Source organism: Zeus faber, assembly GCF_960531495.2.
Source record: "Zeus faber genome assembly, chromosome: 1".
In the NCBI taxonomy this organism is placed as follows: Eukaryota; Metazoa; Chordata; class Actinopteri; order Zeiformes; family Zeidae; genus Zeus; species Zeus faber.
Genome location: NC_137193.1, coordinates 25,601,310 through 25,614,887, shown reverse-complemented (window position 1 = coordinate 25,614,887; position 13,578 = coordinate 25,601,310). Strand labels below are relative to the sequence as shown.

Here is a 13,578-nt window from a genome sequence, read left to right as displayed (position 1 = left end):
GTCTGCACTGCATAGGCCCATATTGTAACTGCTTTGGTAACTTGCGTATGAGTAGTGCCTGGTAATTCTTTCCCATGAATTCTGCACCATTGTCTGACCTGATACATTTAGTCTTCCCATACGGGGCTGTATCCGCAAGAAACTTCTCTGGTGCTTGCACTGTGACACTCTTATTTTTTAGAAAGTACACAAACACTGCCACTGGAATAAATATCAGTGAATGATAATGCAAACCTATACCGTCTCTGGACTCTGGCTCTATCGGTCCAGCCAGATCTGTGTGTACCAACTCTAGAGCTGCTTTGGCTCTTACACCATGCTCCCTGTTCCAAGTTTGGATAAACTGTACCTGAGTGCACATTTCGCAATGAAGGGCAAGTTTGTCTATTTTATTCTAACACTCGATCACTTCTGAATATCATCATAATTACACTGCACTAGGATCTCATGCCATGTCTGCATATCATAACACCCCTTACACTGGTCATTGCATTCATCATTTACTATGTGAAATTTCATTTGTAAATAGCATAGTCTGTTATATTCATGAATGTGGAATTCTATACCATCTCTGTGCTGTAGGACGTTTTTTCCCCTCCTTCCCTACTTTTTACGGTCACTCCGCTGGCAGTAGCTGCTTTTACAGAAAAGCTGTCCTGTGGCTATGAGGGGACGTACAACGCCTGTCTCAGCCTTGTTGTAACGTTGCCCTCTGCTGTCCATCGAGCAAACCCCCACATCTCCTGCGTGCTACGAGTCCGTTGCACCTTGTGCCATCGGCCAACTCCATCTCAGTGTGTCTCGACCTGGAACCTGTCGGCGAACTTCATGGACTTTGCTATATCCATGACGATATGCAAGGTTGACCCCGTATCCGCCATCAGACCTTTCACCTTGATGCCACGGCCTGGCTGGATCTACGCATCCCATTCATTCATCCGGAATGCATGCTCCTTGCTGCTCGCCTCCTCTGAATATTAATTTTGCCCGCCGTCAGTCTTTCCGTCCGCAGCTTGCGTCCCGATGTGGGGTGCTTTTACACTGACTACCACTGCTTGCGTTTGACATGCTTAATATATGTCTCACCAGCTTTCCTTAATGCTGTGACGGCTGTCTCTGTGCGTATGACGTATTCAGTCACACTCTCACTGCTCGACTTTTGAAGTGAAGTCAGTCGTGTATACAGGCTAATTACACGCGGCTCCCCTTAATGATAGTCTGTAGCGCTTTCCGCCCATCATCCACCACATCTCACATTACCAGCGACTAAACTTTTATCACCCAGAAACTGGGTGATAAAAGTTGCCTCCGCGTATGCCTCTGCATCTTTTAACTCGTCTTCTGCCGGTTCTTCTTCCTCATTGGGTTCATTTAAAATAGTGTCCTTTAGCCCTTGCAACTGAAGAGGGCCCAAACATTTTGTCTCCCACAATTCAAAGTTCAGAATCTGCATCTGAATCGGAATCAGCTTTATTCGCCATGTATGTCAAGGCCAAGGAATTTGAATTTGACTCCGGTTTTTTGCTTTCTCTCAATGTACAAACATGGACTACACATACAGCTGAAACAAAGACAACAAACCAAACATGAACATTTAACTACTATATACAGATGTAGATGGTTCTGTTTATTCATGGTTCAGTTCCTTTAATCTCAGACAAAAACTCTCACCAGACAAGCAGTACGTCGCAATGTTTCTCTCTGTGGCAAATCGCTGGATAACTGGGAAACCCTGGGAAAGTCTTGGTAACCTGCCGGCCGATTTGATTGTTCAGTGTACCCCGTGCTCGCCCGGAAAGATTGTGGAGGAATAAACTTGTTCTCTGATTTCTTCTTCTTCTTCTTCCTCTTCTTCTTCTTCTTCTTCTTCTTCTCCTTCTTCTTCTCCTTCTTCTTCCTAACACACGGTAAGGCATCAGTTCTGCTCCAACTGGAACTCACGCATGAAAATAAACTGGATAAATAAAAAAATAATAATAATTGGCCTCGCTAGATATATAGTTATTGCCTTGTTATGGCTTGTAAGAAAGTGTACCAATATATTATCAGGGAAATGCATTATTCAGATATATTTTTCACTCTCTCCTCCAGATTTTCCCAGAATAATTATCCAGTTGATCAAAATATAGACTTCTGGCAGATTGATCATCATGGCCATTCAGGCCAATGGAAGCCACTTGAAGCCACTTTGTCTGCATCTTGTGTCTTTCATTACGATATTCACCAATCAGCCACAACATTAAAACCACCATTAATATTGTGTAGCTCCCACTTGTGGCGCCAAAACAACTCTAACCCATCGAGGCCTGGACTCCACAAGACCTCTGAAGGTGTCCTGTGGTATCTGGCACCAAGACGTTAGCAGCAGATCCTTTAAGTCCTGTAAGTTGTGAGGTGGGGCCCCCATGGATCGGGCTTGTTGTTCCAGCACATCCCACAGATGCTCCATCGGATCGGACCCTAACCCCGGCCATCCACATGATGTAGAAGAAAATGTGATTTATCAGACCAGGCCACCTTCTTCCATTGCTCCATGGTTCAGTTCTGACGCTCATGTACCCATTGTAGACATTTTCAGTGGTGGACTGGACAGCATGGGCACTCTGACCGGTTTGCTGCTACGCAGCCCCATACACATCAAGCTGTGATGCACTGTGTTTCTGACACCTATCTATCATAGCAGCATTAACTTTTTCAGCAATTTGTGATACACTAGCTCTTCTGTGGGATCAGAAAAGAGGGGCTAGACTTCACGCTCACGTGCCTCAATGAGCCTTGAGCACTCATGACCCTGTTCTCGGTTCACCGGTTGTCCTTCCTTGGACCACTTTTGGTAGGTACTAACAACTGCATACCAGGAACACCCCACAAGACCTGCCGTTTTGGAGACGCTCTGACCCAGTCGCCTAGCCATCACAATTTGGCCCTTTTCAAGTTCAAGTTCAAGTTCAAGTGGTTATTTGTCACATACATATACATAAGGTCATACATACGCTACTCACAAAAAGTTATTTGGCTTTCGGTTGAAATTTCAAGATGAACCTAAAATGCACTATAACCTTTACAGGTAAACTTAATTTGACCTTCTCTAAACTTTTGAATGCACATGTCCAACTGTTGAACGGCAAAATTCACAACAAGTGTTTGATCCATGAATCGAAAAATAACTTTCCTGGTTCAATTAGAATTGGTATTTAAACAGTCCTCTTCATCATGCTGTTCACATTTTGACATCCTGAGACCAAGACAACACCTAACAATTGATCAACAGTACTTCGCCATTGTGAGGCTTCAAACAGGATGTTCTCAGAGGGAAGTGGCCACTCAGCTTAGAGTGTCACAGAGTGTCATCAGCAGGTTGCAACAGAGATACAGAGACTGGAAGAGTCACAGAAAGGCATAGAAGTGGACGTCCTTTGGCCACATCCCACACTGATGACCACTTCATTGTGAACAGTGCCCTGCGGAACCGGATGATGAATGCCACTCAACTCCAGGCACATTTAAGGGAGGTGAGAGGCACCCAAGTGTCACGTCCGACCATTCCAAACCCTTTACATCAGCGTGGTCTGCGTTCTAGACGACCTGCAAGGGTACCTGACCACACCACCAGGCACAGGCATCTTCGTCTTGCACGGGCCAGGGAGCATTTACGCTGGAATAGGGACCAGTGGCCTCAGTGCTGTTCTCTGATGAAAGTCGATTCACGTTGAGCAGAAATGATGGCCGCCAACGATGTTGGAGACGTCAAGGAGAGCGCTATGCATCAGCCACTGTTGTCACCAGGGGAGCCTTTGGTGGTGGTGGTGTTACAGTGTGGGCAGGTGTGTCTAGTCAATACAGAACTGCCCTACACTTTGTGAATGGTACAGTGACAAGCCCATACTACCTGAATAACATCATTAATCCAGTCATTGTGCCCCTGCATGAACAACACAGGCCTCATTTCATCTTCATGGACGACAATGCTCCAGCTCATCGAGGTCGCATCCTTAGGGAACGGCTGCTTGAGACTGGGGCACCTCAAATGGAGTGGCCTGCACTTTCTCCAGACCTGAATCCCATAGAAAACCTATGGGATCAGCTGAGTCGCCGTGTAGAGGCTCGTAACTCTGTACTCCAGAACCTCAATGACCTGAGGGCCGCCCTTCAAGAAGAGTGGGGGGCCAGGCCTCAGCAGACAACAAGTCGACTTGTAAACAGCATGAGACGTGGTTGTCAAGCTGTAATTAATGCTCAAGGGCACATGACAAGTTATTGAGACATTGACATTTTTTGTTGTGGTGTACCCACCACTGTTGTTGGCTTTTGTTTCAATAAATTGTTTGAAATTAGGAAATCACCATTGCATGCTTCTACTTAAATGCCCTACTTTCATGATATAATATCACTGTAGCGTGAACTTTTAACATTTTCCATAAATTTCACCCGAAAGCCAAATATCCCTAACTTTTTGTGAGTAGTGTATATGTAGTGAAATGTCATGACACCCGCTGATTATGCACAATAAGCTCTATAAGCTCTAAAAATACTCAAAATACTAAAATGTGCATAATCGACATGAAGTGTCAGACAGGCGGCCGCCACAATCGCAATTCTGGGTTCTATAATTATAAAATAGAATAAATTGTCTCTGTTGTGTTATATATACATTTTAACGCTTGCCCATTTTTCCTGCTTCCAACACATCAACTTTAAGAAGTGACTGTTCACTGCCTTATATATCCCATCCCTTGACATGTGCCATTCTAACGAGATGAGTGATGATATTTACTTCACCTGTCAGTGGTTTTAATGTTGTGGCTAATCGGTGTAGCCCATAATCTAAAATTAATCAGACAGTTTTCACACCGAGGAAATGATTTTATCAAAGGTATACTTTGTAAATACAGCAAAGGTATACTGTGTATATAGGTATCTGTTTTGTATACTGGAATTTGACATCAAGTAGTATGAAACATCTGTTAAACGCAAAAACAGTGTTAGCTGGAAATCAAACTTCCGTACCCTTATTGCCATCTTAGTCTGCATGTGCTACCACTGAATACTACAAATCGACCTTTTTCTATCGTTGCGTATCTGCATTCACCAGCTGCAGCTGGTCACCTATTTGACAATGGGAGCACGGCATCTGGTAAATCTATGAGTAATCCAGAAATGGATGTCTATGTACATACTACATATAAGTCCTGTCCCTTAGTCTGCCCTCCAGCTTTTCACTCCTAATGTAGTTACTGAAGCACTTCTTGCCATTGACTCCAAGAAAACAACTGGATCATTTCTTTCACCAGCTCTCTGCCTTGATGATTTAAAAATATGTAACACATATTTTTAATTTATCCATTTCATCAGATATAATTCCCAAAGCGTGGAAAGTTGCTCACGTTACGCCATTGCATAAAGCAGGAGATAATAGTGATCTTAATAACTATCACCCTATCTCTAAATTGTCCTGTCTGTCTAAAATACTTGAATCAATAGCAAACAATTAACTCAAGACTTTTCTATCCAGGCATTCTGTGTTGAGTCCTCTCCAATCTAGTTTCAGAGCTAACCACAGCACCACCTCTGCTACATCTTTGTTTTTAAATTGTATTGACAGCGGTGGATATCAAGAAGCATTGTGCAGCTCTTTTCATCGACCTATCAAAAGCCTTTGAAACAGTTGATCATTCCCTGCTCTTACACAGACTGCTAAGTATTGGCTGTGACCCGAATGCTTATAGATGGTTCCAAAATGACCTTTGTGATAGACAGCAATGTGGAGAAAACGGGTAATGTTCAATCTGCATTCTTATCGATAACAAAAGGTGTCCCTCAAGGTTTGATTTTTAGGACCGGTCCTTTTCACAATTTATATCGATGATATTGTCCGGTCTTTGACTACCTGTTGCGTCCATCGGTATGCAGATTACACTATCTTATATTGTTGGGCTGACTCCATACAACTGGCAATGAGAATCTGCAACTTTCCTTTAAAGTTCTTCAAGAGGCACATATCCATCTCAAACTTGTCTTAAATGCTGGAAAAAAAATATATATATATATGCTATTCACAAGAGCTAAGGAAATCAATCATAGCAAACTTCCTATCAGCACTTTACTCAGTACAGCTATTGAAAGAGTCCTACACTTTAAATATTTAGCCATCTGAACTGATGATAAACTCACTTTTAAAGTTCAACCAGATAAACTGGTTGAAAAGCTGCGGCCGGAAATCACCTTTCTTTATTGAAATAGAGCCTGCTTCCCAATGTTTAGTAGAAAAATAATTGTTCAAACTGTACTAATTTCTGTATTGGATTATGATGATGTCCTATATAGACATGCTGCTGCTACCACCCTAAAGCCCTATGACGCTATATATCACTATCCTCTTTGATTTATTACTGGTGATGCCTACAGTACCCATCATTGTACTCTATGAAAAAGTTGGCGGGCCCGCTCTCTTTGCAAGATGAGAACACTTGTATATGTTTGTGGTGTGGGGATGGTGTGGTTTGAGCAGCCACACCTGACCTGGATCTAGGTGGTGGGGATCAGAGGGGCTGCATACCTGTTGCTCGTCGGTTGGTGTAACAAGCAGCGGGTAAAACCCCCATCCCCACACACGCTCAGGATTGGAGCCTGTGTCATCGCACACGCTATCTGCTCCTGGGCTCATTCCAACTGGCCCGCTCTCTACGATAAACTGGTGTTTACGACCCCGTCGTCTGTGTCTCTGTGCCGGAGGTCCCTGAACGCGCCACTTCAATCTCCGGAGACATTTCACTGCATATATGTATGAAAGTATGTATATGATTTTGTTGACTTGTGGGAAAACCTACAATGCACTTTAAATATTCATTCCTTGATACCACTGGGACATTTTAGAAATATGCTTACAAATCTCATTGTTTTAGAATGGAATTGTCTTAACTAGGAATTATTTTAACCAATGTTGAAGTTCGTGTTCCTATTGTCTTCTTGACTTATTTTAGTTGTTTTTTTTTGTGTTCTTTTTTTATTTATTTGTTCTGTCCAATGTGATCTCAGCATCACTGAAAATGAAGGTTCATCGCTCAATGTATCCCCAAGAACGAAATAAAGGTGAAATGAAAATGTATGCACGTAATAGAAACTGTATATACAATTTAAAGAAATTCAGGTAATTTATTGTCCATAGTAATACTGTATATGACTGTCATGTACTGTACTTGCACAATGTACATTTTGTGCAGTTGGATTCCATTTGTATGGAAATGTTTGATTTTGCATAGGCGGTTCTATCAAATTGTATATCACAATTATGAGTACAAAATATATCACAAATTCTTCATTGTATAAAATGTAGACTAAAATAATACCATAGTTTCTTACATAAACATCAAATGTGAACCCATACCATGCATGCTACCATGCCATCATCTTCCATCAAAATTCACACCAAATTGAAGGTCCATCTACATCCTATTTCGCCTCAAATACAATTTTATTAATTTATCATGCGATAACATTCACGGAAGTTATCACACAGTTAGTTGTCATCAATATACTGAACTTTAGCGATAGAGGATGTGACACATTCAATTGTGCTGGGCTCCACTGTTGACAGTTCCATGAAATATGATACGTCTTACATCTTTATTGCCATCCCAAACCAAAACCAATTTTATAGCAACACACAGACAGACTCAGTTATCTTGCACCTTTGCATATGGCAAAAAACAACCCCAAGAAGTAACTGACACTATTTTAAAGGAGAAAATGTTATTTAATTTAACTTTTGTGAAGGTTTCCAATATCACATTGTCATAAAATAAACATATAGATTAAGTTATTCAGTTCCCTGTTTTGATACTGACCTAAGTTAAAGGTCTCGGCAGTTCATCCAACATGGTGACCGGTCTTCTTACTTGTGGGTTTCTTGTACCTATCCTCTCAGCATTGTTTAACATAAACTATTGTGAGGATTATCAATTATACAGTCATTTCAGATTTGCTTGGGACAGTTCAAGACTAAGAATTCGAGACCAATAACTGAAGAGAAATAATGATTGGAACGCATTCACCGAGGAACGACCATGATTCTTCAGAGTCTAAAGTGAGGAGCCAAAACGCAAACATGATAGTTGCTTAGTTCATCAAATAAACATTGTTTGCATCTTTATCATTGCTATATTTTACCTTCTATTGGTGTTGTTTATGGAAGGTGCTATTCAAATAAAGAGAATTATTATTATTATTATTATTATTATTATTATTATATACGTTTATAGATTGTTGTTATTATAATAGTAGGCTTTAGCTTTACTGCCATCTAGTGGTCATCTTCCGACAAGCCACACACAGGTGAACCTGTTGGATTTCAGCTTCTCGTCGAATCTCCGTTCTGATGGAAATCACCACGGCGTCTACGTTACGTTGCTAGTCCCACAAGTTAGGAGTTTTTTTTGTTTTTGAAATGAATACGTATTACGAAATACATTTCCAAACAAATCAGGATTCTGAGTGGCTGGTTCATAAAAAGATCGAGAAAATCGAGGTTTGTTTGTTTTGTCCCCCCACCAAAGGAGCAGCGCTCTGAGTGGTGGTCGCGCTGGCGTTGGGCGGGGCTGTCGTGAGCCTCCTCCGTCCTCCGACCTTGCCGAGGACTTTCTCCTCCGCCAGAGGAAACCCCCCACGTGTTGGCGAAGTTCATTCCCTTTTTTTTTTTTTTTTGTTTTGTTTTGTTGTTGTTGTTGTTTTTTAAAATATTGATTTTATAAATGGTAAGTGATTTAAGACGCGCTGCGGTTGAGCCATTGGTGTTCTGGTTATTCCCTCGGCTAGGTGGAAACACTGTTTTAGCCGATTTAGCGCAGCGGCTCTAGCTTGTTGCTAGCGTAAGTGCGGTAAGTTTCCGTGTCGAACCCTTAACCGCGGCCTGAACTCACTCTCCTGTTGAAAACAAGTAGATTAACTCTAAATTAACTGACATTTAATGAATTTATTTGCGTTTTCGGTTGATGTTCCGTTTTTTTGTTTTGTTAAGAGTACGTCCAAGAATGTTGGAAGGTGTAGGGACGCGCGGATGCCGTGTTTCCGAACCCTTAAAACTTTTCCCAATTGAGTACGAGCGCTTGCCCATACAGACGCTTAAAACGTATAAAACAACTCAGAAAATTAATCTAATTCGATTCTTTTTATTATTATTATTATTATTATTATTATTTTTTTTTTAGATCCACCATTTTTTTTTTCAAATATTTGATTTCTTCACTGCTCCATTTGAGTTGGCCTGGGCAGGTGTCGTGCCGGAAAGCGGTCGTGCGCCAACAACGGCCATTGCCGTCCGCGGGAGCGCGCAGCCCATTAGAGCTGTATGGCCACTTCATATTCGTATCGTTCATATTCATATTCGTCATATTCGTCTCCAGCTGCATAACGTCACTTGTCATGGCAAACACCAACGTCTCAGAACACAACAGAACCAAGATTGAGATGGGGGGGACGTTTGGAACTGGAATTCTGGGAATTTTTAGTCTCCCAACATCAATTTTAGCCAACACAGATCTAGTTTTACATTTTCATTTCATTCATTCTTTTTTTTTTTTTTTTTTAACCAAATAAACGAAACACAAAAGTTTTTAACAAAAGCTGTTTATAAGGAGTTTCGAGGTTCATTTATTGTAATTTTCCCTTATATATTTGTATTGTATTGCTTCATTATTACTGCCTGTTGCTTTGATGAGAGCTGCTGTGACGCTGCAACTTCCCTCGGGGGTCTTATTGCAAAGATAAAAAAAATTAAAATATTGTCCTCCTCCATCGGTTCTGGTGAATGGGAAGTTGCGAAACGTTTTGTTTTTATTTTTTAATCATGTCGTGTTGTTTGATTTTAGGATATCCAGAAACAAGGGAGCACCTGCCCCAAGTCGCCGTTTCACAAGATGTCGAATGGCTACGTTCTCCCTCAGGGGAAACTCACTCCAAACACACTGTTTGTCGGGGGCATCGACATGAGGGTGCGTACGGCCAGGTGTTCAACTATTCATACACACTTTACCTTTGCTTTACCTGTCTATTTTACCGCTGTGGTTGGTGTCTTCAGGTGGAGGAACATGAAATCAGAGAGTTCTTCTCCAAGTTCGGGACCATCAAGGAGGTGAAAATCATCACCTATCGAGGCGGGATCTGCAAAGGGTGAGTGTGTGGATTTAATTTAGAATACTTGCTGAGATTATATATATTATTATATGATATGATATGATATATATGTATTATATACATTTTTACCTTTAACGGGCATTTCAAATTTTTTTGTCGCTTTTAATTTTTATGTTTTCTTGTCCATTATAGAAAAAGGCCTTCTGCCATGTTATGCCAAGTGTTCTACGGTACACATAGAATTAGTATTTCATAGATTGATGGATGGGGAAATGCATACTCTAGATAGATTTAGTTCACATAAAAAATAGACAATAATAGTAGAGCATTGGAATACAATATAAAAAAGAATGGCAATATATGGAAAAATAGAATGAAATTGGTTTACTGTATACAATAAAATATGACAACCTAATGATAAACAACAAACTACCTAATAAAAAAAAAAGAAAAAGCAGAATAAATAAATGTTAACAGAAAAAAACAAAACAGAACAATGTTGTCATATACAATAACGGTAAACCAGAGAGCTGAACCTAAAGATGTGGAAAATAAACCTAAAAACATAAATTAAGTTGAAGGTCGGTGAAATTTTCTGCTGACTTTACAAGTGTAAACCCATAGATCAGAGTTTCCCCATACATTGATTTATTCATTTTGTCCGATCGTGGCCACTCGAGATCGCCATTTGGCCATCCGATCACCAGGGGGCAGCAGCAGCAGCAGCAGGAGGGTGTGTGGGGAGTTGTGAAATGCCAGCATGGACGAGCAAATAAAAACATTGTTTTTAATTTACATTTATTTTATTTTGCTAAATTTCCTTATTGAACGGGGGTGGGGGGGACCGTGTGCAACAACTACCACAAATAGAATCTAAGTCTGTGGGAAACACTGGATCATCTGTACAGTTATACTGTAGACTGGAAATGCATTCAGGAATATACTTGTACGTTTTTTCTCAAATCAACAAGCCAAAACAGGTACAAAAATTTGTATCGACTTGCGACCGACTTGTATCGACTTTTTCATATTTACTGTGTTTGTGCTGTGTATTTTGTTTATTTTCACCCTTCATGATTTCGTTATTTATATGGGGAAAAATTGCTTCGACGTCGGACTTTTTTTTTTTACATCCTTTTAAAATGAATTACAGTCGTAAGTCGAGGTACCACTGTACCACTTATAAGATATAGATTGCGTTTAGATTTTTACACAAACAATCATGACCTTCATTGTAGTCCTTGATTTTATTTATTTTTTATTCTTATATTTACATATTTGAGGTAAAAATGTTTAACAAAAGTCATCCAATTAGCCTTGTTCTTTCTCAAGGTACGGGTTTGTGTACTTCAACGAAGACGTGAACATCCAGAAGATTGTCGAGGTGAGCGTGGAGCCGTTTCACTGCAGCAGTTGATTTATTATATTGTATTATTATATCATTCAGCAAATGCACGTCACACAGTTTAACATGTAACTGTCAACTCTTGTCGCCACAGCAACCCATCAGTTTTAAGGGGAAGAAACTCAAGCTGGGCCCTGCCATAATGAAGGAGAGGGGCATTCGTATGTGTTAAAACCAACTCTTTTTTTTTAGGCAGCGCCCCATCTAGCCAAATGAAAGGGACAGAATAATTTCACACTCTTGGTGACTGTGTTCCGTTCAGGCACTATGCCGGCCCGCTACTTCAGCCTGAGTCCCCTGCAGTATATCTACTGCGCCTGCTGCTCGCCTTTGGGAGGGGGCGTGGCACAGCCCTTGCCTGTGCTCAACGGTGGCGCCACCTACAATCAGGTAATCCTAACGGATGCACACAAGCCAAAATATTCACCGTTCATTCAGCAATCATCACAGAAGCCGTAATTGGAGGAACTGATAGTTGTGCAACACAAAGATTAAATATGACTTTGTCACATGCGATCTCACGTGCTATCCATTAGTTTTATTGCGCAATGAATATTTATTTCCCATGTCGTGCAGCCCTCGTATTGACCCCCGCCCGCCCCAGGGAGCGGAAGCCTTGGTGGCCTTCAACATCTCCTTTGGCAAACATAAAAGACTTTCAAACACAACAAACTCTGCACCCATTCTTTCTGGTTCTGGTGTTCATGGAAATCTCTCTCCGCAGCCATTCTCCTACTCCAGCCTTCCAGGGGTCACGTTCCAGCAGATGCCCATGAGCTATTCTCCCAACGCCTACAACCTCTCGGTACAAACACACACATGCACGATCTTAGAAATGCGTGGTCACATGTGCCAGGGTCTCCCTGGCTGAGCATATGGTTGTGCATATGAGATCAAGGCCCCAGCCTGGTTAACCTCCACCTCTTCTTATGCATATGCTCATGCACCAGGTGTCTTTTTCTTGCGCTCTGTCTGACCTGTGACCTCTCTCCTCCCTTCCTGCCCAGTACGTCCCACCTCCTTGGACCGGGGACCAGAGGACTCAGCCCCTCAATCAGGTGACTTCAATAGCGATACCGTTTAAACTGTGTTCTTCACGTGTGCCACTGGATGGCGATGTCTGGTCAAAATATAAACTATGAGTCGTTGTCTTTTTTTAGTTTTAGTTTGGCTCCCACTGTAGACTGTACATATCATCTAGTTCTGACACTATTTGAAGAGCAATTTCACCGTCTTCCGTCAACCTTGGTCACCTTCCGCTGGCCCATTGTGTGATGTGGTGTGACGCCCTGTTTCCAGAGCTCTGTGGACTGTGGAGTCCAGACCTTGCTGAGCGTGCTGTAGTCACAGCACGCTCAGCGCCCGTCAGGTAGAACTCATATGTTGGGCTCACTTCCCTCATCCCTCACGTCTTCTCTCACTGCCTTCCTTTACTTCTGCACGTGTTATTTCACATTGGGGCCTCTTCCTATCCACTTTGGCGCCTCCACAGCCTTCTACAGCTTCACATCGCACTGGGTGTTGTGGAAAGTACCGTGATCCAGGGTGTTTTCCTTCATTGGACCAGTTGTGATGTCATTGTACAGGGTTTTCACAGGTCCTTTTTAAAATGTCTTAAATCCAGTTTTACTGAGATTTGGTCTTAAAGTTATTCAGTTGTCTTAAATATGAACGTATGGGGGTCTACATTTCAACTTGATTTATCCATATATTTAAAAAAAAACAGTGTAAAGAATAATCTAGTTCCTAACCTACACTAGTTCTACCTAAAAGGAACCTCTGTCCTGTACCAACTGTATCGTAGTTACCGTCAAAACTTAACTGAATATGAGAGCGATGATGTTAAATTTAACTGATACTTGCGGGACAGTCTGTTGAATTTTTCACCGCGGCTGAACGTGAAACACACGCGCTTAGTTCAAGTTAGAATTTAACATTGTCTCATCTATCCTCTACAGGGTTGGATCCAGTGAAATCTCAGCGGCGTCCAGAGCGGCGTCCCGATGTCCTGCACAGTTCCAAGTAGAAGGATGACGCACCAAGTG

General features: G+C 41.6%; 1 protein-coding gene across 1 annotated transcript; it reads left to right on the top strand.

Moving 5' to 3' along the window:
* Window positions 1–9,911: 9,911 nt before the first annotated feature.
* On the top strand, window positions 9,912–12,906 carry dazl (deleted in azoospermia-like; the record flags this gene model as incomplete). The annotated part of the gene is made up of 8 exons (XM_080019004.1): window positions 9,912–9,986; window positions 10,073–10,164; window positions 11,461–11,512; window positions 11,628–11,694; window positions 11,796–11,923; window positions 12,258–12,338; window positions 12,528–12,591; window positions 12,833–12,906. 8 exons carry the CDS (start codon window positions 9,912–9,914, stop codon window positions 12,904–12,906), a joined length of 633 nt encoding a protein of 210 aa, XP_079875130.1.
* Between the last annotated feature and the right edge of the window lie 672 nt (window positions 12,907–13,578).